Genomic DNA, 21,807 nt, shown 5'->3' with positions numbered 1-21,807 from the left:
GGAAAGATGACCAAGTCACCCTTCATTAGTACTTGTGAAAAGGGTGAGGGTTTATCGGATCTCATACATACTGATGTGTGTGGGCCTTTTAGATCCACCACAAGGGATGTGAACCAATTCTATTTGACTTTCACCAATGATTATAGCAGATATGGGTATATCTACTTAATAAAGCACAAGTCAGAAACCTTTGAAAAGTTCAAAGAGTTTAAGCAAGAAGTGGAGAATCAACTGGGCAAGAAAATTAAGATGCTCTGATCCGATCGAGGAGGTGAATACCTTAGTATTGAATTCCACGACTACCTCAAGGAATGCATAATTGTTTTGTAATTGACGCCACTTAGGACACCACGGTTGAATGGTGTGGCTGAGAGGCACAATCGAACCTTGTTGGACATGGTTCGTTCCATGATGAATCGAGCTTCGTTACCTATCTCATTTTGGGGGTGTGCCTTAGAGACTACCTCCCATATCCTTAATCTAGTCCCGACTAAGAAGGTTGCCAAAACACCTCACGAGATGTGAACAGGGAAAGTTCCCTCATTGGCACATATCAAGGTTTAGAGTTGTTAGGCTTTCGTAAGACGTGAGACTCATGACAAGCTCGATCTTTGTAATGAGCGGTGTATTTTCATCGGCTATCCACAGAAGTCCTTTGGATATCTCTTATATAGACCGAGTGACAATGTTGTCTTCGTTGCGAGGAGGGGTTTTCCGAGACTGAGAACTCATATGCCAAGAGGACAGTGGGAGGCAAATTGATCTTGAAGAGCTTCAATAATCAAACGATGAAGGAACCTCTAACATTGGCCCTTAACCCGAGGAGGAAACTCCTGTTGAACTGATTGATGAGTCATTACCTCTTAAATGTTCCAGTAGAGTTAGTGTTCCACCTGTGTTGTATGGCTTCCATATAACAAGTGAATGTGATATGTTTATTAGTGATAGTACACTAACAAATTTGGATGAACCTAACAACTACAAGGAAGCCAGGGCATGCCTGGAGTCTGCGAAATGGAAAGAGACTATGGACAACGAGATTCAGTCCATGTATGACAATCATGTTTGGAACTTGGTTGACAATGTGCCAGGTCGTAAGGCGGTCGGGTGCAAGTGGATCTTCAAGAAGAAGACCGAAATGGATGGGAAAGTACACATGTATATGGTGCAATTGGTTGCGAAGGGCTTTACTTAAACTCCCAGAGTTGACTATGATGAGACTTCTCACCAGTAGCGAAGATTAAATCTATAAGGGTTATGCTAGCCATAGCTGCATTTCATGACTATGAAATATGGCAGATGGATGTCAAAACCGCTTTCCTCAACGGAAAGTTGGCTGCAGATGTTTACATGAGTCAGCCAGAGGGTTTTGTCAATGCAGAGCACCCTAATAGAGTGTGTAAGCTTGAGAAATCCATCTATGGATTAAAACAAGCATCTCGCAAATGGAATCTTTGTTTCGATGAGAAGTCAAAGAGTTTGCTTTTTCAAGAAGCAAGGATGAGTCCTGTGTATATGTCAAAGCCAGTGGGAGTATAGTTAGCTTTCTATGACATATTGCTCATAGGAAACAACGTCCCAACTCTACAGGAGGTTAAGTCCTGGCTTAGGAAGTGCTTCACTATGAAGGACCTCGGAGAAGCTGCTTATATTCTTGGGATAAGGATATTGAGAAATAGGAGTAAAAGACTAATATGACTTTTTCAAATTACTTACTTGGATAAAGTGTTAAAATGTTTTAGCATGGAGAATTCCAAGAAAGGGGAGTTACCAATCCAAATCAATACGAAGTTGAGTAAGACTCAAAGCCCGAGTACCGATGTCGAGATAGCAGAGATGAGTAGAGTACCTTATGCTTTTGTAGTTGGCTCAATCATGTATGCTATGACATGTACTCGCCCTAATGTGACCTTCGCTTTGAGCATGGTTAGTAAATATCAAGGGAACCCTGGTAGAGCACATTGGACCGCAATGAACAATATTCTTAAGTACCTACGAAGGACTAAGGAATGGTTCCTTATCCTCGGTGGGAGTGATGAATTGAGAGTGCGAGGGTATAGTGACCCCAATTTTCAAACCGACCGGGATAATTTCCGCTCTCAGTCGGGCTGGGTCTTTACCCTTAACGGAGGAGCGGTGACTTGGAAAAGTTCCAAGTAGGAGACCGTAGCTGATTCAACATGCGAATCAGAGTACATAGCGGCGAGCGAAGCGTCAAAGGAGGCAATATGCCTAAAGAACTTCATCGGAGACCTTGGAGTTGTTCCGGCCATAAAGGAGCCTATGAAGATTTTCTGCGATAACGAAGGTGCGGTTTCCTTAACCAAGGAACCGAGCGATCATGGCAGATCCAGGCATATCGACAGAAAATATCATTTCATTAGACATCGGGGTAGAAGAGGGAATCCTCGTAGTAAAGAGGGTATCGTCAGAAGAGAACCCAGCAGATCCCCTCACGAAGGGACTGGGTAGGGTTAAGCACTTGCAGCACGCTATGAGGATTAGGATGAAGGACGATATTAGTTTTAGTGATTAGATAGCTTTTAGAAACTTGTAATAGATAAATTGTAATTGACATTTTGATGATTAAATAAAGGTGTTTTATTTGTAAGTAATGTTACTGTCTTGTGTCGATTATTTACTATTGTTTCACTTTGTATGTTTTGACTTCCTAAATAATAAGATTATTTAAACTATCCACAGTCATTCATATGTTGGAAGTAAGTATGAAAGAAGATTGTCATGAATTATCTTGTAGATTGTCTAAGCGTTTAGACATAGCAAAAGTTTAATGCAACGTTCATGAGTGCTTATGAAATATGATTTGAGTATTCGATTAAACCCGCGCTCACATGAATCACTTCATGGAATTTAATCACGTGTGAGACGATAATATCATATAGTCTTTAAACCTGGATATATGATTTGTTGTTTACGAGTTGGTTATGCATTGACAATGCGTAAACGCATCAGTAACTTGATGTTATAAAACGTATTGCTGTGTACGATTTGATGAGTAAATAGTACAAGCATATAAGTCGAAGTTTATATGTTCCTTTTATCCTACATGGCTAAAAGCGATATATTGGTCCCCTTGATGATTTTGTTTTGACTTATGTGACGGGCCCAGTTAGGATTGAATTGATGTGTTCAATTAAGTTATATGTCAGGAAAATCGGAGATCGAGAAACAAACTACTGGACAATAAGTATGACTATGTTCCATGAAATTGTCCACATGATATCTTGAGAACGGAGGATTATACGATCCCTTATCTAAAGGACGTGTCAGAGTTCGACAATGACTTTTGAGAGCTATGATTGCTAACCGGATTTTGAATTCGTACTTGCATTTATAGTTATTAGACTTATCCAAATGACAGACTGTTGGATTAGGTGTCTAAGCCATAACTATATTTGGTATGTACTTGACCCGATTGTAGCATGGTCCTTTTGGGTTGCCTTCAACAAAACAAGTTGACTGGAAGAATAATGGAGAAAGAGGATAAATGTGATTTATTAATATATTATTTGAATTATATATTAAAAGAGAAATCATATTACTTAATTAACATTGGTCAAGAATTAATTTATAATTAATTTTGTGGTCAAAAGAGGCTAATTGAATTAAAGGGACTAATATTGTAATTATCAGATAATTGCAATATGGACTGAGGATCCCTAAAGATAGGGGTGGACGAAATCTTATGGATAGCCCATAAGAATTCGTCCAAGGCTAGGGTTCTGGAAGATTCATATGGCTGCTTAGAGCCTAAGCAACCAGACTAGGTATTTGACTGAAACCATAATTGCTCACCTATATAAAGACCCCCTTGGCTTCACATTTTTGGCTACCACAACCCTAGAAGGATTCCTAGAGCCGAAAATAGCCTTCCCCCTCTCTCTAATATTCTCCAATTGCTTTGGTGTTTGTGATCTATTAGAGGCATCGAATTTGAGGTGCTAGGTTCTCAAAAGCTCAAGGTTATCAAGCTACAATCAAAAGTAACATTCTAACTTGTTTATTAGATGTAGTTTTCGATTTTTGTAAGCTAGTGTTAGGGTTTATAAGCTTTGGATGATTATTGCATGTACAATTAGAAAAACCTAGATCTAAAGTTTTAAGGTTTGCATGTGGACCATAGGATTGTTGTTTTGCTCATAACCTAACAAAAAGATCGTCTCGATACCAGACAGAACCGGTCCAAAAAAAGACCGGACCATTTAAAGACCGGCCCAAGACCGGTCTGGGACGCAATATGTAAGTCTACTTGGTAGATTTCAGCTGATTGGGCTACTACTGAAGAATAAGCAAGCAAGCCTAATGCAATATACAAGTCTACTTGGTAGATTTCAGCTGATTGGGCTACTACTGGAGAATAAGCAAGCAGGCCCAATAGAGACCGAACTATGGGAATATGATCTTTTAGGTGAGGTGGGCTTATTTGAGGAATAATTAGGCTTAGAGGTTCCAGGATCATTAACCATATGTGTTGACCTTTTAACTTGTGCAAATCTTCAACGGCAGGCGAAAGTCGTCAATATCTCCTTTAGTGTACAATGCTCGATTTTTTTGTTTCCCATTGAGTTGTTGTCATTGACCAGGTCGTTGTTCGGCGGATTAGATGACGCTATCACCAGAGTTTCTACCGGAAAATTCTCTTCCTCCTAATCTCCGTCATCGTAATGTTCTGCAGAGAATTCACTTTGGGCAAAAATAGGTTCCCATTCAAAGGAGTCTACCGCTTTCTCCACTACTCTGATCACAAATTTCTCCCCATCCACTAAGACATTGATGGTTTCTTGAATCCTAAAAGAAGTTGCGATGCCTAGATTTCCAACCGCTTTGTTACTTTTCTCCGGTTGACATTCTTCTTTTTCAAGCACCTCCCCCATATCCTTCCCACTTCTGAGAAAGCATTAGAAGCTGATTGTGAATTGTTAGGGTGTTGTTTGGTACGCTGGGAGGAATGGAAAGCATTAATCCATTTCGATCAGAAAATGTTGTCTGTTTCTGTTTTATTAAATCGAAAGGAAGAAGACAATAAGACTACCCCCATTGGTAGTTTTGGACGAGCCTCGTCCACTTTTTATTAAAAAAAGTATAATGACTTAAAATGTTAATATATTTTTTGATTTGTACACATTTAGTCACTGACTTTTTTTTCGTCTATATTTACCCCTTCAACTTGTTAAACTGTACACATTTAGTCCTTATGACCGGCTACTCCAGGTTAGCTAGTAAAATGACTTAATAGGGTAATATATTTATCACTTTGTACACATTTAGTCCTTAATATTTTTGTATACATTTAGTCCTTAATATTTTTTTTTTGTTGCAAAATAAGTCATTTTTGTTTTTGTACTTATTTAGTACTTATGAATGATTTCCTTAGCTTTTTCTCACGACATCTTACGTGGGATAATCATATTGTGGTGGGATAGGTTGAGGTGGTCCTGCTATATGCTGTAAGCCAAGATACCTGGAACGGGCCGACTGTAAGCCGTAGGCACGGAGGCTCGAGAATAGCGGTTGGGTTAAAGCGGCATGTCGAAAAACCCTGGGTATTCCAGTCCTATGACTGATTGGACCTGTTGCATGTTGGCATTCCAGTCTGATGACTGATTGGGCCAAGGTATTCCAATCTGATGAGTGTGGGCCCGTGATGCATGATAATACGTTTGTTGTATAGGGTTTTTTTTGGGGAAACTAACTAAACTTTCTGCTTATCCAATTGTTTATGTTTTCAAGTGTTATCATTGATCATAAGAAGGCAAAGACTTGACTGTACACACTCATCAACAATATTGAGGATTACGCGTTTCTTATATTACTCTAATTTTCGATAAATGTATTTTGGAATAAACGTTTTTTCTTAATAATGGATTTTTAATTATGGACTTTTTCCTTATTTAAAACTGAAATTTTTTGTTTATGAAAATAAGACGTTACACATAAACATCAACAACCCTACACAATTCATCAATGATTATCCCATGTAAGATGTTGTGAGAAAAACCTAAAAAAATATTCATAAGTATTGAATGAGTACAAAAACAAAAATGACTTATTTTGAAACAAAATAAATATTAAGGACTAAATGTGTACAAAAATATTAAGGACTAAATGTGTACAAAATGATAAATATATTACCCTATTAAGCCATTTTTCCCGACTAACTTGGAGTAACCGGTCATAAGGACTGAATGTGTACAATTTCACAAGTTGAAGGGTAAATCTGAACGAAAAAGAAAACTCAGTGACCAAATATGTACAAATCGAAAAATATATTACCCTTTTAAGTCATTATCCCTAAAAACAATGAAAATTACATAAATACCGGTGGCCAAGGCCCACACACACTATCCAAGTTTACAAAGGGTTGCCAACTTAATGACATGTGCTTATTATTGAGGGATAGATATATTACTTTTTAATAAAACTATCATCATTAAAAAATTTATCTTAATAAAAAATTAAAAAAATACTAAAATTCATGATTTTTTGTTCTCTATAAATAGAATATAATATTTATATAGTTCTAATTTATTTTTATTATATATATATATATATATATATATATATATATATATATATATATATATATATTCTAAATAAAACTAGGTTTGGATTGGATTGTTAATGGTTATGAATAATTGAATTGGATTGAGTGGTATAGGTAGAAGAAAGAGAAATTAGTATTTATATAAAAGTTAGGTTGAATTGGGTTGTTAATGGGAGTAGTCTAAAAATTTCATTCTTTCAAAATGGAGTGTTTGGGATTGCTTTTAAAACAATTTTTATCTTTTAACTTTTTCAAAAAGTCAAAAAAATTGCCAAAAGATGTTTGGCTAATGAAAAAGATCTTTTAAAATAACTTTTTGTATAGAAGGAAAAATTGGGTTTTCAAAAGTCACAATTTCTCCCTTTTTGTATCTTTTAGGACTCAAAAGTTGATTTTTATCCTAAAAGCAAATACAAACATATTTAATTTTTTATTTTTTTATAGAAAAAGTCACTAATAAAAAAATAAAAGACTTTTAACTTTAAAAAATAATCCCAAATATCTTTTTTTGTTAAATTCCTTTCCCCTAAGAATCAATTTACCCATTTAAATATGTCCAAATTGGAACCAATCATCTATTTAAAATAGATTGATAATCATGTTGAAGAGTATAGGTGGATAGATTTCAACTGTAGAAGCAGTGTTGTTAAGATGTACATAACAAATCTGAACAGGATACCAACCAACAACTATGTATTGCATTCTTTCATCACAATTGTTCATGGGTCCCCAACACTCCATTTGAGTTAATTTCTTATTTTTCTTGAACAAATATGTATTTTTATATGCATATCAAATGTTTGATGAAATGACTGAATGAAATATATTCATGGATGGTATGCCATATTTGTTTGTATGGTGTACTTGATTCTACTTTTACTTGTAGCGTGGTAATTGTGTAAAGCATCCTCACCTTTACCTTGATCCTACTGTTATTGGATGTATATATAACATATAATTTACAAATTATACAAAGGAATAATAATAATAAACAATTAAACAAAGGAATAGATTAGATGGTTTTACATAATGTCATACTCCTAACACAAGTATAAAATCATTGTAATGTTCACTAATCACTATGTTTTCCTATATCTGCTCACACGTCAACATAATTATCTCATATATCTGCTTACATCGGCCGAAACTCAAGGTTGTTTATAATGAGTCCAGACATAGTACCTTCATAACTTATCAGCTTCAAATTGATAGAAACACAATCATCTCGAATCTTATTACTTGAGTTGAATCTCCACACATTGACCTCCCTCCAGCTATCTTCCCTCTCTTCTGGAACTTGATCAGTATCATTGACATTATATGGGCTTGGGGATCTAAAATAAATAATTCTTGTGTTTTTATTTTTTCGGTGAGATAATTCTCGTACTATCACTGGACAATGCAAGCCATGGCATTTTTCTGAAAGCTTGAACACAATGTAACATGCGTATTCTGTATCCGGTGACAACCTTTGACTTTCAATCTTGCACTTGATACGAAATACTTGTTGTCGTAGAAGCTCAATCGCATTTTGGGATCTAGATATATGACATGTGGTTAAGAACTTCTTGGAGATGAAATAAATATATTCCTAGGACCTTTAAAACTATATCGATATCAGTAAAAAGTACAATACACAAGAATATGATTTAAAACCATGAAATTTGGTTTATAAATGACTAAATGAGCAAGTTCCAACTATTTAAGTATGAAAAGTTGAGGACAAAGTAAACTTCTTCACAACTGGGTTAGATATAGTCTACACAAGGGAAAAAAAAAAGTAAACCTGGAATGGGTTGAGGGTAGCACATTGAAAAGCTTCTCATCAGTAGATTTGTAAAGAGCCTCCTTTGCTGAAAGCATATAATGTTTCTTTTTGTTCACTTCGTTTAGCAAGAACAACTGTCATTAAAGGTTGATATGATTTATTACCAAAATCCCATGAGATATTTATAAATCTACTACGCATATATACATTATGATAGAGATAGGAAGGACCTTTTCACCCTTGTCATAAGTTTCAAATCTCTCAACATCTTTTCCAAAATTAGTTGAAAATTGTTGCACGTGTTCCATGTTCAAGTCTGATTTGATCAAGAGTTGTTGGACTTCCTTCAATTTCTTGATTTCTTCATGTTTGACCTGTGTAAATTAAATTGTAAGAAAATGTGTTATAAAATGTAACATAGAACATGAAGATGTGGTTAATGTGCATCTTCTCTGGTAAATAATATAAACAAAAAAAAAAAATCTACAATTGGAACCAAAGACTTATTCTCAAACTTGCATTATTAATGGCTCGAAACTCGATGCCTTGAATATAGATGTTATGGCTTTCACAGTAGCATCGTGAAAAGCTCTCAAGTAGAAACTCAAAGTCGGTATCTTCCTCGTGATTTAAGAATCGATGCAATTCAATCATCATCCACCCATCTTCTCTCCATGTTGCAAAATATGTATGAAAGGTTTCGCTCCCCATTTTGTACTTGAGGTTCACATATGTCCGTTTAGCTACAGGTGTTTTTGGATCACAAAATCTAAACACGAGATGAACACCATAATTGACTCCCCGAGATAAAAATTGAGGTTTAACTTTTGCTTGGATCTTTAGATTGGAAATGTCTAACATCTTTGCTACTTTATGAAACCTGCACACATGTTACAAGATATCAAAGTTTGAATTAATGTCGTGTATGAACAAATACAAAGAGACCGGAGAGAGAAAATAGAGTCACCTTGATTTTAGAACAGGTCGCCACTTACGTGACCAACGGTTTTTGTATGTAAAGTTTCTTGCCGATATCATTTCATTTCTTTCTCCATTACTTCCGACTGAAAACGACTGTTGTACAAAACAAATTAACTAATGAAATTCAATAATGTGTGAAGGTATGTACAATTTTTACTACCAATTAAGAAATGACATTAACCAATAATTAACCATTAGTTTTTGTAAAAACATGGATTAATTTTTAGCTTTCCTGGCTTATTGACCTAGTTGTCATTGACTTATATATGACTTATTTTATATGTACCCCATGTGTAGGTGAGTGTCTAGTTGATTTTTTTTATGTGAGTGATGAGTACATATAGTAATACCCTTTATATATGTATAAGCCTTAAAAATCCTTTAGTTGATGGTTCTTTCAATTAAATATAAAGTAAAAAAAAAAAAAAGTGAAACATAAACCAATAAATCAAAACTACCTATAGATTTAAGAGTCTTTAATAAAGAGCAAAATTAACAAGAATGAAACACAAAACACGTAAAATTAGTGAGATGGGAGAATAAGATAATTACCGATTTTCCCTTTCCAAGGAGGATTCCATTAAAGAGCATGTTGTAGATATCTTCTTTCTTTGTCGTAGAGCAGACGTTTAGGGTTTTTGATAGCATGATTATTTCTTTGTAGTCTTTAGGTAGTTTTGGTTCCCACGTTTCGTGATCTTCCTATATATAAATTAACATTTAAAAATTTATACATAGTAAATTCATTTTGATAAACGTACAATTTTTTACTTCGAAAATTAAAATTAAAATATCCAACCAAAAGTGGCTTTCCATTAAAATCGTCTACTTAATTAGCTTACAAAATGATTTTACATTTCATTAATTTATCAAGAAATACTGTTACGCCTATGTCTTATAAAAAATTAACGAGAAAAGAACAACAAATACTTTGTCAAATAACAAGCTTTACCAAAGATTGGTAAGACTAAGTCAAAGCATAATTATCCCAATCAATCCAAAGTCTTCAAATGACTTGATAATGTGGAATGACACCTTTAAAACATGCATATTCCATGAAATCAAACGTTTAATATTACTAAGGTTCTACAATTTGTTTGTTTTATTATTCATTTAAATATCTCGGCACATATCTTTTGATTTCTTTTATGAATACATACTATAGTTATGGTATATGCATGCATCAGTGAAAGATAGCCACTTGCAAAACAATATGAACTTACTTGAAATTCCAATGCTTTCTTGAGTTGCATCAACACTTGGGCTGCTGTGGGCCGTTCTTCCCTCTCGTAATGTAAGCATTGAAGGACAGTCTCTTGAAATGTAGCCAATGATTGTGGCACAATTTGTTCCTTCATACCCTCAAACACCCTCTCATCAAGTTTCCCTTCTGGAAAGTTGCTTCTAACATACTCGCCTAGCTCAGAACTGTATTCTACAAATGACGATGTCCCACACAAGATCTCCAATAAAACAACGCCAAACGAATATATATCAGATTCTTTTGATAAGGTATCTGCCCCATCATAAGCTGCGAACTGTGGGTCAAAAGCTGTGCAAGAAGTATAATCAATGTCAATAACTTCTACGGGATCTCTTGAACTCACTAGGGAAAACCCAAGATCAACAATTCTTGCATTCCATTCACCATCTAGTAGAATGCTAGTGCTTCTGATGTTCCTATGCACCACCACATCTTGTGTTACATTACCTCCATGAAGAAACTCCAACCCACTCGCAACATCAATACTTATCTTAAGACGTTTCATCCATGTAAGATTAACGTCCTTCAAATACCCATCGAGTCTTCCTTTAGATGCGTTCTCATAAATAATGATTCTTTCATTGTTTTCCTTACAATAGCCTACAATGCCAATAATATTTTTGTGCTTATACTCATAAAGATTTATAATCTCTCTAACAAATTCTTCTTCTACATAACTACTATCATCCGTGAACCGCTTTGCAATAATTGTGTTGCTTCCATTAGCATGTGGGACTTCTCCTGTGTATAGCTGCCAAATTTCGTCTTCTCCAATAATATTGTTCTCGCTGAAGTTTTGTGTTGCTAACTTTATGTCTTCAAGTGAAAGTGAAAATCTGAGGTTACTCTTGGAGTTTTCCTGTGAATCATAACACTCGATCAATCCGACTTGATATTCAAGATTAAATTAAAATTCTTCTCTTTGGTGAAAAGGGTTACTCTTAATTTCATAATTAATTTCTTACGGACTTTAAGCAACATTTTTTTAAGGGAAATTAAGTAATCTAATCACAGTTTAATGTGTATTTGAAGAAAATAACAAAAATAATTGTTTTTAACAAAAATAATCATTTGGTCCAAAATGGACATTCAGACAAAAAAAAAATTCTAAAAAAAAGTACATTTTGGATTGATATTCTGGAATTCTGGACCAATATTCTGGATTCCGGATTGAGATTTCGTATTTCGAAAAAAAACTCCGGAATTGCAAGAAAAAGTCTGAAATCTGATGAATAATTTTGGAACTTTTGAGAAAGAAAACCGTTTTTTTACATAAATCTAACAAAAAATTTAAACAAACATTATAACTATGAGCTATAAATTTAAGGTCTTAGTTAATGTACTATGCATTTTTTAACAATGAAAAATAAATTTAAGGTTTGCGCTTTATGTAATCATCATAAATAATTAGTCCTTTTTTTTCTTAGATGATAATGAATGAAGAGGAAAATGATTATATTTTGAACATGTATGGACTTACTTGAAAAGACAATGCTAGCTCAAGTTCCTTAATGACGACTTCCATTGTTGGACGTTTGGCTTGAGATTCCGCCAAACATCTATATGCAATTTTGAAAAATGTAGCCAAAGACTCTTCATTGATGAGGCCTTCATTTTGAGTAAAAAGGATTTCATCACTTTCTTGTTTCAGGACAGGATCTATCATTTCCTTAAGTGTTCCTTCATTGAAGCGTCGTCGTGCGATGGGTCCCAGTCCTTTGTCATCCTCCATCATATAAATTTGATCGTAGGCCACCCTTCCACATAGGATCTCGAACAAAACTACTCCAAGAGAATACACATCTGTTGCTTTTTTCAACTTACCAGTATTCATGTATTCTGGATCCAAATACACTTCCGTCCCAGCAATATGAATGGTATTGATAGTGCTGGACCCTTCATTTAAAGAGTTCAATTTGGAAAGCCCCAAGTCAGCAATCTTTGGCTCCCAATTCTTATCTAACAGAATGTTAGCGCTTTTTATATCGCGGTGTATTATGTTTTGTTTGTTGTCGTTACTACTGTGAAGGTAGTGCAATCCACGCGCAATACCAAGACATATTCTTATACGTTGCGTCCAGCTAAGGTTAGCCCTGTTTCCGATGCTTTCCAAATAATCATCTAGGCTTCCATTAGAAGCATGCTCATAGACAAGAATCCTTTCAGGGCCTTCAACACAAAATCCAAGAAGAGAAATTATGTTGGAATTCTTACAACTAGTGAGTGCTTCAATTTCTGCAAAGAATCCATCTTCCCCTTGCTTGTCTCCTCTACTGAAGATGCGCTTTATAGCGACAGTTTTACCTATCTTAGGCAATTCATCCTTATTATTATCTTCTACGGTGGAAGAATGTTTGCTTTGAAGATGAAGTACTGCTTTGTACACCTTGCCATATCCGCCTGACCCGATGCAGTAATTTTCAGCAAAATTCTCAGTTGCAAACTGTATATCATTCAGTTCAATCTTCAGGTGTTCGAAATCTTTTCCCTGCATAATAATATGTATCAAGGGAATGGTATAATAGAACTATCTCTTAACACGTAATTGATTCTTTTAACCTTTACATGATCGAGGAAGGGTGAAAATAAAACTAAAACAAAATTGTGGCATTACAACTTTGTTGATTCCTTGATAAATGGAAAGACACTTACAAACAACATCCAAAAATAACGATTAATATTACCGATTATATAAAATCACAAATTAAAGCAATAACTATTCACTAGAAGAATATGCATTAATGATTAATTGCAACAAAATTTCGGTAACAAACACCTCAACAGAGTACTTTAAAAATTATCTTAACCTCAAAATTGATGCTATAAACTTTTATAGTCAACTCAAATAACTTGAAACAAAGTACCTCTTTGATTCGATAAATTAGAATTAAGATTTAACTATTTCCACCTTCAACTAATTAACCTCACTCAAATTTGATTAGTCATGTGAAAACTATATAAAACATAATATTTACTTTGTATACAAAAAATATATTATAGGTGATGAACATTTATATGTGAATGTCCACATCCACGCCACCCAAACAATGGAGTCTACAATAGGCCCATCTCTCAAAAGGCCTAAAAGTTAGGGCCCAAATTAGCTAATTAGTCATGAGAGGCATCCCCAACCATAACCAATAATTTCGGATATCAACAAAAAATATTTTGGAATGCAAATTAAATTGAAAATTTGAACTTTTTTATAAATATTATTTTTATCATCTTTATAATCAAAACAATAAAAAACTTTAGAACTTTATATTTTTTAATATTACGTGTAATATTTTCAACAGAATTGTTAAGTGCATTTTGTGCACCTTTTTACACATCTTTTTTTGCCTTTTTATGCATCTATTTAGTATAGTTTATTTCATTTTGCATACATTTTATCAAAAGTCATGTTAATTTCTAGAACAACTTTATTTACAAGTTTTTACAGTCTTTTCATTTGATCTGGAGGTGAAAACGCGATTTGGGAGGTACCGGAAAGCACGGGTGAAGGTATTGAGATGATCGGACACGAAATGGAAAAGTTAGAAAATCAAGTTTTCGCATGGAAGAAGAGACGGAGAAGGGTCATGTTGGAAATTGCACTAAAAACTTAACACGGGGTGTGTTTGACCAAATTGGAGTTGTTCACTTTATTGAACACGGGGTGTGTTTGACCAAATTGGAGTTGTTGACTTTACTGAACACAGGCCGTGTTCGCCTAAATCGGCATTTTTGAGTAATGTACTTTGCTGAACACAGGCCGTGTTCAACCAAAAAATTTGACTTTTGGCAATTTTTCCTATCTTTCTTATTACTGGATATTGGGCATTTTTTTCATAAACACTTCATTTCAGAGTACTTGGAGAATGGTGATTTTGAGTACTATAACAAGGTTTTGATTGTAATCATTTGGAAACATTTTGTCATTAGATTTGTAAGTCTCGTTGTGGATCATTTCATCTTTTTCTTAACTTATTGATTGTTCTGGCCATGTATGGCTAGAACCCTAGTTTCTCAAACTTTATGTTTTGACTTTTAGTTGTGATGTAACATCCCAAAATTCAGGTACATCTATTTAACCCTTCTTCTTTACCAAATTGTCAAGTTTAGCCCTAAGTGAAAAATGTTGCAAACGAGTACGCTGCGCGTACTCATGCGCTTATTATGGACGCAGACTCAATTAGGTATGTTGGGCGTACCAAAGTTACGTCGGGCGTAACTGGCTCAGATGCAAAACCCTAAATGAGACTTGAGGACTATAAAAAGAATGATATCACTTTTACCCCAGCCACCATATTACAGAGAGTGAAACCCTAAGAGAGCAAAACCTCGTCATAAGCTTGTGTGTGTGTTCTTAAGCTTGAAAGTGCCATTTTGTGGTGGTGAAGAAGAAGAGGACGCCATTGTGGAAGCTAGAAGTTGGAGGACAAGCTTAGATCCGAGTTCTATAGAGGTTGGAGCTTCACTTGGAGGTTAAAAGCTCAAAGCTTTCCTTGTCATCTTTGATTTGTGCTTTATGGACCCATTTTTAGGGTTTTTGGTTCCAAGGTGGAGACTTTATGAGCAAAGGGTCCCCATAAGCTTAGATCTGCCCTATTCTAGTGTAATATGTGTTGTAGGTTCATAAAAATCCAATCTTGGACGTGAATATTAAGTCATGAATGAGATAAAGGCTTAATGAGGAAAGAGGAAAGGTGTTTAGAGTGATTGGTGACCTTTACAGCCATGCAAAGGCTTAAAGGTTTCGACTTTATGGATTAAGTGGCCTTAGAATAGTTAGATCTGGAAATTTGAGCTTATGTCTTAACCGTTTAAGACCAAAAATCACAAAGAGTATAAGACTGGGACTTATGCTCGGCGTCATCCCAGTACGCGCAGCGTAGGGGTTGAGCTCCCTGATTCTGTGAAGTATCCGAGTACGCCCAGCGTACAGAGTTATTACGCGCCGCGTACTCCGGAGGGTTGACTTTCGTTGACTTTTAGGGTTTAGTCAATATTTGGACCGTTGAACCATTAGAGGGGTAAAATGGTCTTTTACCCTTATGAGAGAATTTAGAGAAGGGTTAGTCTAGCCTTTGAGAGCCGTATTGATTATGAGTATTTATTTTAGGTGATTAGGCGGAGGCTAGATCTGTATATCGAGTTCGAGATTTATCCGAGTTACCCGAGGTGAGTCTTCTCACTATACTTTACCAATAGTGGTAATTAGAGTTATGTGACAGAGTATCTTGTATGTTATTTATATAATGTGATACACTGCATTATTTCTATGTGATTTGTGCTATGTATGATTCAGAGTTTACAGAGTTAGGACCGGAAGGTCCACGGAGTTAGGGTCAGAGGGTCCACAGAGTTAGGACCAAAGGGTCCATAGAGTTATGGGACTGGAGGGTCTCACTAAGACACACTGACCAGAGGGTCATATAGAGTTATAGCCTCGAGTGGATAATATGTGTTGTATGTGGTATTTTGGGGAACTCACTAAGCATGTATGCTTACAATGTTATGTGTTATGTGTTTAAGGTACTAGCGAGGATCACGGGAAGGTGCCGGCATGATCTGTACACACTGACAGAGGATTGTATTTTGTGATCTTGGGATATGTTTTATTATGATGACATTTGATGAACATGAGATTTGAGAATATAATGAGTTTTCTGTTGTCTAAAAAATGAAAATTTGTTTTAAATTTTCACGTCGTTACATGTGATTTTAAGCATATGACTTGATGTTTGCTTTCAATTCCTATGTGGTCAATTTGATTTTGCTTTAATCGAATGTTAGATTCTAATTTTAATTCTTATTGGCCATTTGAATTAGGGTTAGGTCATTCAAATTATCTAATTGCAAAACATGTAATTGTTTTTTGAATTGGGCTGAGTAAGAAACACTAAACTGAGTTCCATTGAATACATCTAGTGTAAATCTTATTCACATACCATTACGCACCCGAGCTTATGATAAGTATTGGGTGTTGTTGGGAACATTCACATCAAAAATAATGCAATCTTTCAACCTAATTCTAAAAGCTTGCTTAGGTTAGGTTAGTGAGGTTAGGGTTAATCAAATAGCTTATTTTGGTTAATTAATTTGGTGGATGGAAAGTGTTAGAGTTTGTTAACACTTTCAAGTACCAACTTAGGTAGAATTGAGTAAATATCGTGTTATCTTTGAATCACATTGTTAAGTTGTCATACATAGAGTTGGAGTCTTTTATACAATCTAAATCTATTTTAATTAGTTAATTGTTTACTTGTTTCTTTAATCATTTACTTGAATTATAGCATACAAAACCCCTTTTACTTATGGTGACCAAAGTACCTTACACAAAAATGTACAGACTTTAGCTATGTATCTCCGTGGATCGAACCTACTCATCACGTACTACATTTTAGTGCATTATAGCAGTGTAATTGGAGTCATTTTGTACCCTTATTATTTTTTGGGTTTGACATGCCTAAAAATTTGGGTCCGTTGTCAAAGATGTTGGATTAGTGTCTAAGTCCATAACTATTTTGGTATGTACTTGACCCGATGGTGCATGGTCCTTTTGGGTTGCCTTCACCAAAGCAACTTGATTAGAGAAATAAATAGAGAGAGAGGTTATTATGATTTATTAATATGTTATAAGAATAATATATTAAAGGAGAAATCATATTTGTTTAATTAATATTGGTCAATAATTAATTAAGAATTAATTTTGTGATCAAATGTAATTAATTAAACTAGAGGGGCTGAATTGTAATTATGTGATAGTTACAAAATAAGGTAAGGATTATCTTAAGGATAGGTTGGACGAATTTGAGGTGATAAGGGCCTTAGAATTCGACCATGATAAGGATTCAAGGCTTATCTTATGGGTTGCTTGGTGAGCAAGCAACTAGATAAGGATAAGGACTGAAACCCTATCTCTACACCTATATAAACCCCCTTTTGCTCATGATTTCGTCCAGACCTTCCCAAGGCATCTTAGGGACGAATTCTTATACCTCTCCTCTCTCTTTATACCTTCTCCATTTGCTCTTGGTGTTTGTAAGCCATTAGAGGAGTGACACTTGTGACTCTAAGCCTTCCAAAGTCAATTCAAGGAGGAATTGGGATTGTTATTGCTACATAACAATTAAGGTAACATTATAAACTTATTCTCATGTTAATATGATTATTTGAATGCTAGAATTAGGGTTTATAGTCTTGGATAACTTGCATATACAATAGAGAAACCTAGATCCAAGCATTAGGGTTTGTATGAGAACATAGGATGTTCTTAGGACCAAAACCCATCAAAAGACATGGTGTTACTGATTATTTATATCATGATTTTTGTGAGCAAGATACATCTATATAAAAAAAAACACAAAAAATAAAAACAAAACAAAGTAAAAATTGTGGCTCAGAAATAAACACTCCTTACATTAAAGATCAACTTTCTAAGTTAGCCCGGTTAGTTATGATGATTGAAAATGACCAAAGTGTGTAGCCTACACCCATACCTTGTGATTTTTGCACTCAAAATGGACATCATGTGTTCATATTTAGAAGGAGAATGAGAAGAAGTGCAATAAATAGGAAGCTATTACTGGTTAAACCAATGGAGTTATGATCAGCCTCAACATGATCAATGGTGGGACAACAACCAAGCTTGGCGAAATGACTAATACTAACCAACTCCATAGTTCCAACAACAATATCCTCCACCTCCTCGATAAACTAAAACATCGAACATGTCCTTGGAAGACATTGTGAAAGCATTGCCACTACTACCTAAATCTCCAAGGAAACAACCAAAGTTAGCCTCAAAAGCTTTGAGCAACAATTTATACACCTTACTCAATCTATAAATATAATGGAAGATCAATGCGATATACCATCGCAAAGGAAAGAGGACCCAAGGCATTGTTGGATTAGATGTCTAAGCCCAAATTATTATTGGTATGTATTCGACCTGACTTGGCATGGTCCATTTGGGTTGCATGGCATCGGAACAATTTGGATAGACTTTTGTGAGAAAAGGGATATTAATGATTTGTTAATATATTATAAGTTCTAATATATTATGAAATCATATTATTTAATTAGTATTGATCAAGAATTAATTTGGAATTAATTATGTGATCAAAAGGAGACTAATTAAATATATGAGTATTGATTGTGTAAATCATTCATTCTTATATATGTGGGTATATGATACATAGTTCTTCATGTTGGGCTAAACCCATGGAGTAACCCATGGATACTCCATGGAGGTTTTGTAACGCCCACGTTTCCAAGATAGGCATTATTGTTGATGTAATAGTCTAGGTTAACCTCTTTTTGAAGTAATAAAGATGAATTATGTGAATTATATGTTTATTGCTTAATTGTGTGATTTAATTGAATTAAGAATAAAAATAAGCGTCAAAATTAAAATGTGAGATAAACCCGATATCTTTACAAAAAGTTGTAATGGTCGAAACAAGGATTCCGGAGAGATAAAGAATGCCAAAATCCGAGTTATAACGAAGAAGTTATGACCTGTCAAAGTTTCGCGACAGAATCGGCAACGCCGAATGACGTAAAATGTGAATTTACGATAGAGCGATATTTAGCCTTAGTGATCTAAGGGGAAGTCATAGAGTTCGTTTAACCGAGAGCGTGCATAAAAAGATCGTCCAAATCTGACTTCGTATGAGGAAATTATGATTTTTCTAAGTTTCAGCTTAGTAGTATGCAGCCCGAAACTCGATTATGAGATCGAGTGATTTCTAGCCGTAACAATCTAAATGAGTATCGAAGATCTCGTTAATAGTAGTGCAACGTTAAAAAGACAGACGAAAACGGTCGTCAGATGAAGAAGTTATGAATTTATAACGGAATTTTCCTGTCCCGGCCTACTAAAAATAATACAATAAAAATAAATTTGAAATCATCTAAACGAAAGTTGTAGAGCTTAGTCTCACCTGCGCGTGGATATAAATAACGTCGAAAACGGAGCTCGTATGAGGAAGATATGAATTTTGGAAGTTTTTAAATAATTAAAATATAAATTTTATTATTAATTCGGATAATATCTGAAACCGAGGAGTCACCGGTCTGATCCGAAGGGTACGCCCCGCGTAACCTTTGAGTACGCCCAACGTACTTCGGCCTTGTGTGGTCCGAGAGAGAGCCGCATAGCACCACCCGAAGCTCGCCACGTAGCAGTCTTATCCGAACTACACCCAGCGTAATGCTTCGTACGCCCAGCGTACATGCGAGGCCCAGCCTCTATAAAAGGCATGCGAGGGCAGCCGACTTCCTTTGCCAAAATATCTTCTCTCTCTCCCGTTTTGCCTTGATTTTCATGCAAGAAATACCCCGAAGCCCCGGTATCACTCCCGAGCCCCGAAGCAAGTCCTGAAGCCCCGAAGATCCCAAGAAGTGAAATTTCCGAGCCGAAGCTCTGCCCACGAGAAGCCTGACTTTTGTGAAGATCTCCTGGTTTCACCGAAGAATACTACTTCTACAAGCCGTAGCGTTGTCTGATCATCTTCTGATCAAGTGAGTGTGTGGTTATTTTTTTCTAACACATAAATATGAAGTATTTTCTTTGAAATACGTGTTATGTGTATATATATTGTTGTTTATTTGAAGTAAGTGTATATTCCTTTTCTTCTAACATACTGATACAAAGTATTCTATATAAAATACGTGTTATGTGTTTATACATTATTTGTTCATTTGAAATAAGTGTTGAATAAATGTTTTATACAAATTTTAAAATGTATATGTATTTTTATCTACAAAAGTGTTGGGTAAAGCATTGGTAGATAGTTGATGTGTGTTAAAATGAAGAGAAGCCTCGATGTTGTTATTGTTCTAGTCATATAGCGGAGTTTAGATGACGACCACAGACTTTTCTAGACAGTCTTGTGGAACGCTAGCAGGCTCGCCACCTGTAGGTGTTAATGAACTTGGGTGTTCATTCGCTGTACTCCATTCCCCTCATGGTTGCCTTATTTGACATATATTGTTGGGAAACCCTCGAAGCATGTGTTGTCGCCCCAATGAAATATTCTTAGGCTAGGTCCCTTGTGTTAGTTGTTTTAGGGACGTAAAGTAAGAATAACGGGAATGGGTAATTGAGTTATTGTTGGTTGGTGAAAATTAAATTAATTATTTATTGTGGGTGGAAAACCCTATATGCTCACCAGGCTCCCAAGCCTGACCCACTCAGTTTTCTTTGTATTACAGGTAGTGGCGCCAGAGCATAAGTTGGATGATTTGTCAGGATATTTTGGATTATAGACCTGTTGTTGTAAATATCTGTTGTAAGGTCTGTATTGAAATGTTTATGCTTTTGGTCTGTTTGTCGGAACATGACATCCCGAGTTTTGTAATATAATGAAAAATACATTTATTTAAGAAATGCTTTGGTAAATCTTATTTTTATCATATTTCATTTTGGAAACAAATTCCGCAACTCTTTTAATCAAATGATTACTCTGAAATCATTTTAAAAGCATAAATTAAAGCGGTCTTTTCTAGCCGTAATTTTGGGGATGTCACAGGTTTTAACCCATGGAGCATGAAGAATATGGAAAGACATGAGTTACATGGTGTAACCCTAATAGCCACAATATATAAGGACCCCATGGCTCAAGAAATTGGCGCTAGTGTGTGTACACATAAGGGCTAGCCGATTTGAGCATAAGAACCTTTTCTCTCAAGTTATTCCAAGGTGTTCTTGATGTTGTGTGAGCCATTTAAGGTGTCAAACTTGAGGCACTAGGCTCTTAAGATCCATGGAATCAAGCTACAACAAATAGGTATGTTATTCTACTAGATTTTATATTACTTGTACTTCATAATATGCTAGTTAGGATAATACCTTGGAAAATTGATATTTGCATGTATAATAGAGAAAACATAGATCCCAGGTATTTAGGGTTACATGTACACCTTATGAGTGTTAGAATGCTCAAAACCCTTCATGCATACCGTTTCTGCCGTCACCTTGAATGATGGGAAAAATTTTGATGACCCAAGATTGAAATTTGAAGATGAGGAAGAGGATGAAGAAGTAGAAGTTAAGAAATATGTCAAGGAAGCTATATAGGAAGTGTTAGATGTTGACGAAAGAGTGGTTGAGCCACCCACTACTAATGAGAAACTCCTTTCACTAGTAGACATTTTACAAGAGCCGGAAACGATAAATCTGTTAGACCCTTCAAAGGATACATATCCCAAGAAAGAAGAGTTGATCACCATACTGGACAA

General features: G+C 35.3%; 1 protein-coding gene across 1 annotated transcript; it reads right to left on the bottom strand.

Annotated features, from left to right (window-relative positions):
- Positions 1 to 7,553: 7,553 nt before the first annotated feature.
- LOC145088670 (uncharacterized) lies at positions 7,554 to 13,280 on the bottom strand. Its single transcript, XM_079027058.1, has 7 exons — positions 12,059 to 13,280; positions 10,538 to 11,437; positions 9,867 to 10,016; positions 9,301 to 9,407; positions 8,564 to 9,213; positions 8,352 to 8,467; positions 7,554 to 8,103 (listed from the first exon to the last, which is right to left on the bottom strand). The coding sequence occupies exons 1-5, from the start codon at positions 13,070 to 13,072 to the stop codon at positions 8,817 to 8,819; spliced, it is 2,568 nt and encodes an 855-aa protein (XP_078883184.1). The 5' UTR covers positions 13,073 to 13,280; the 3' UTR covers positions 7,554 to 8,103; positions 8,352 to 8,467; positions 8,564 to 8,816.
- Between the last annotated feature and the right edge of the window lie 8,527 nt (positions 13,281 to 21,807).

Source organism: Lactuca serriola, chromosome 1 (genome assembly GCF_051521515.1).
Source record: "Lactuca serriola cultivar US96UC23 chromosome 1, Lser_US96UC23_V15, whole genome shotgun sequence".
NCBI classification, from domain to species: Eukaryota; Viridiplantae; Streptophyta; class Magnoliopsida; order Asterales; family Asteraceae; genus Lactuca; species Lactuca serriola.
This window is presented reverse-complemented; position numbering and strand designations above follow the sequence as displayed.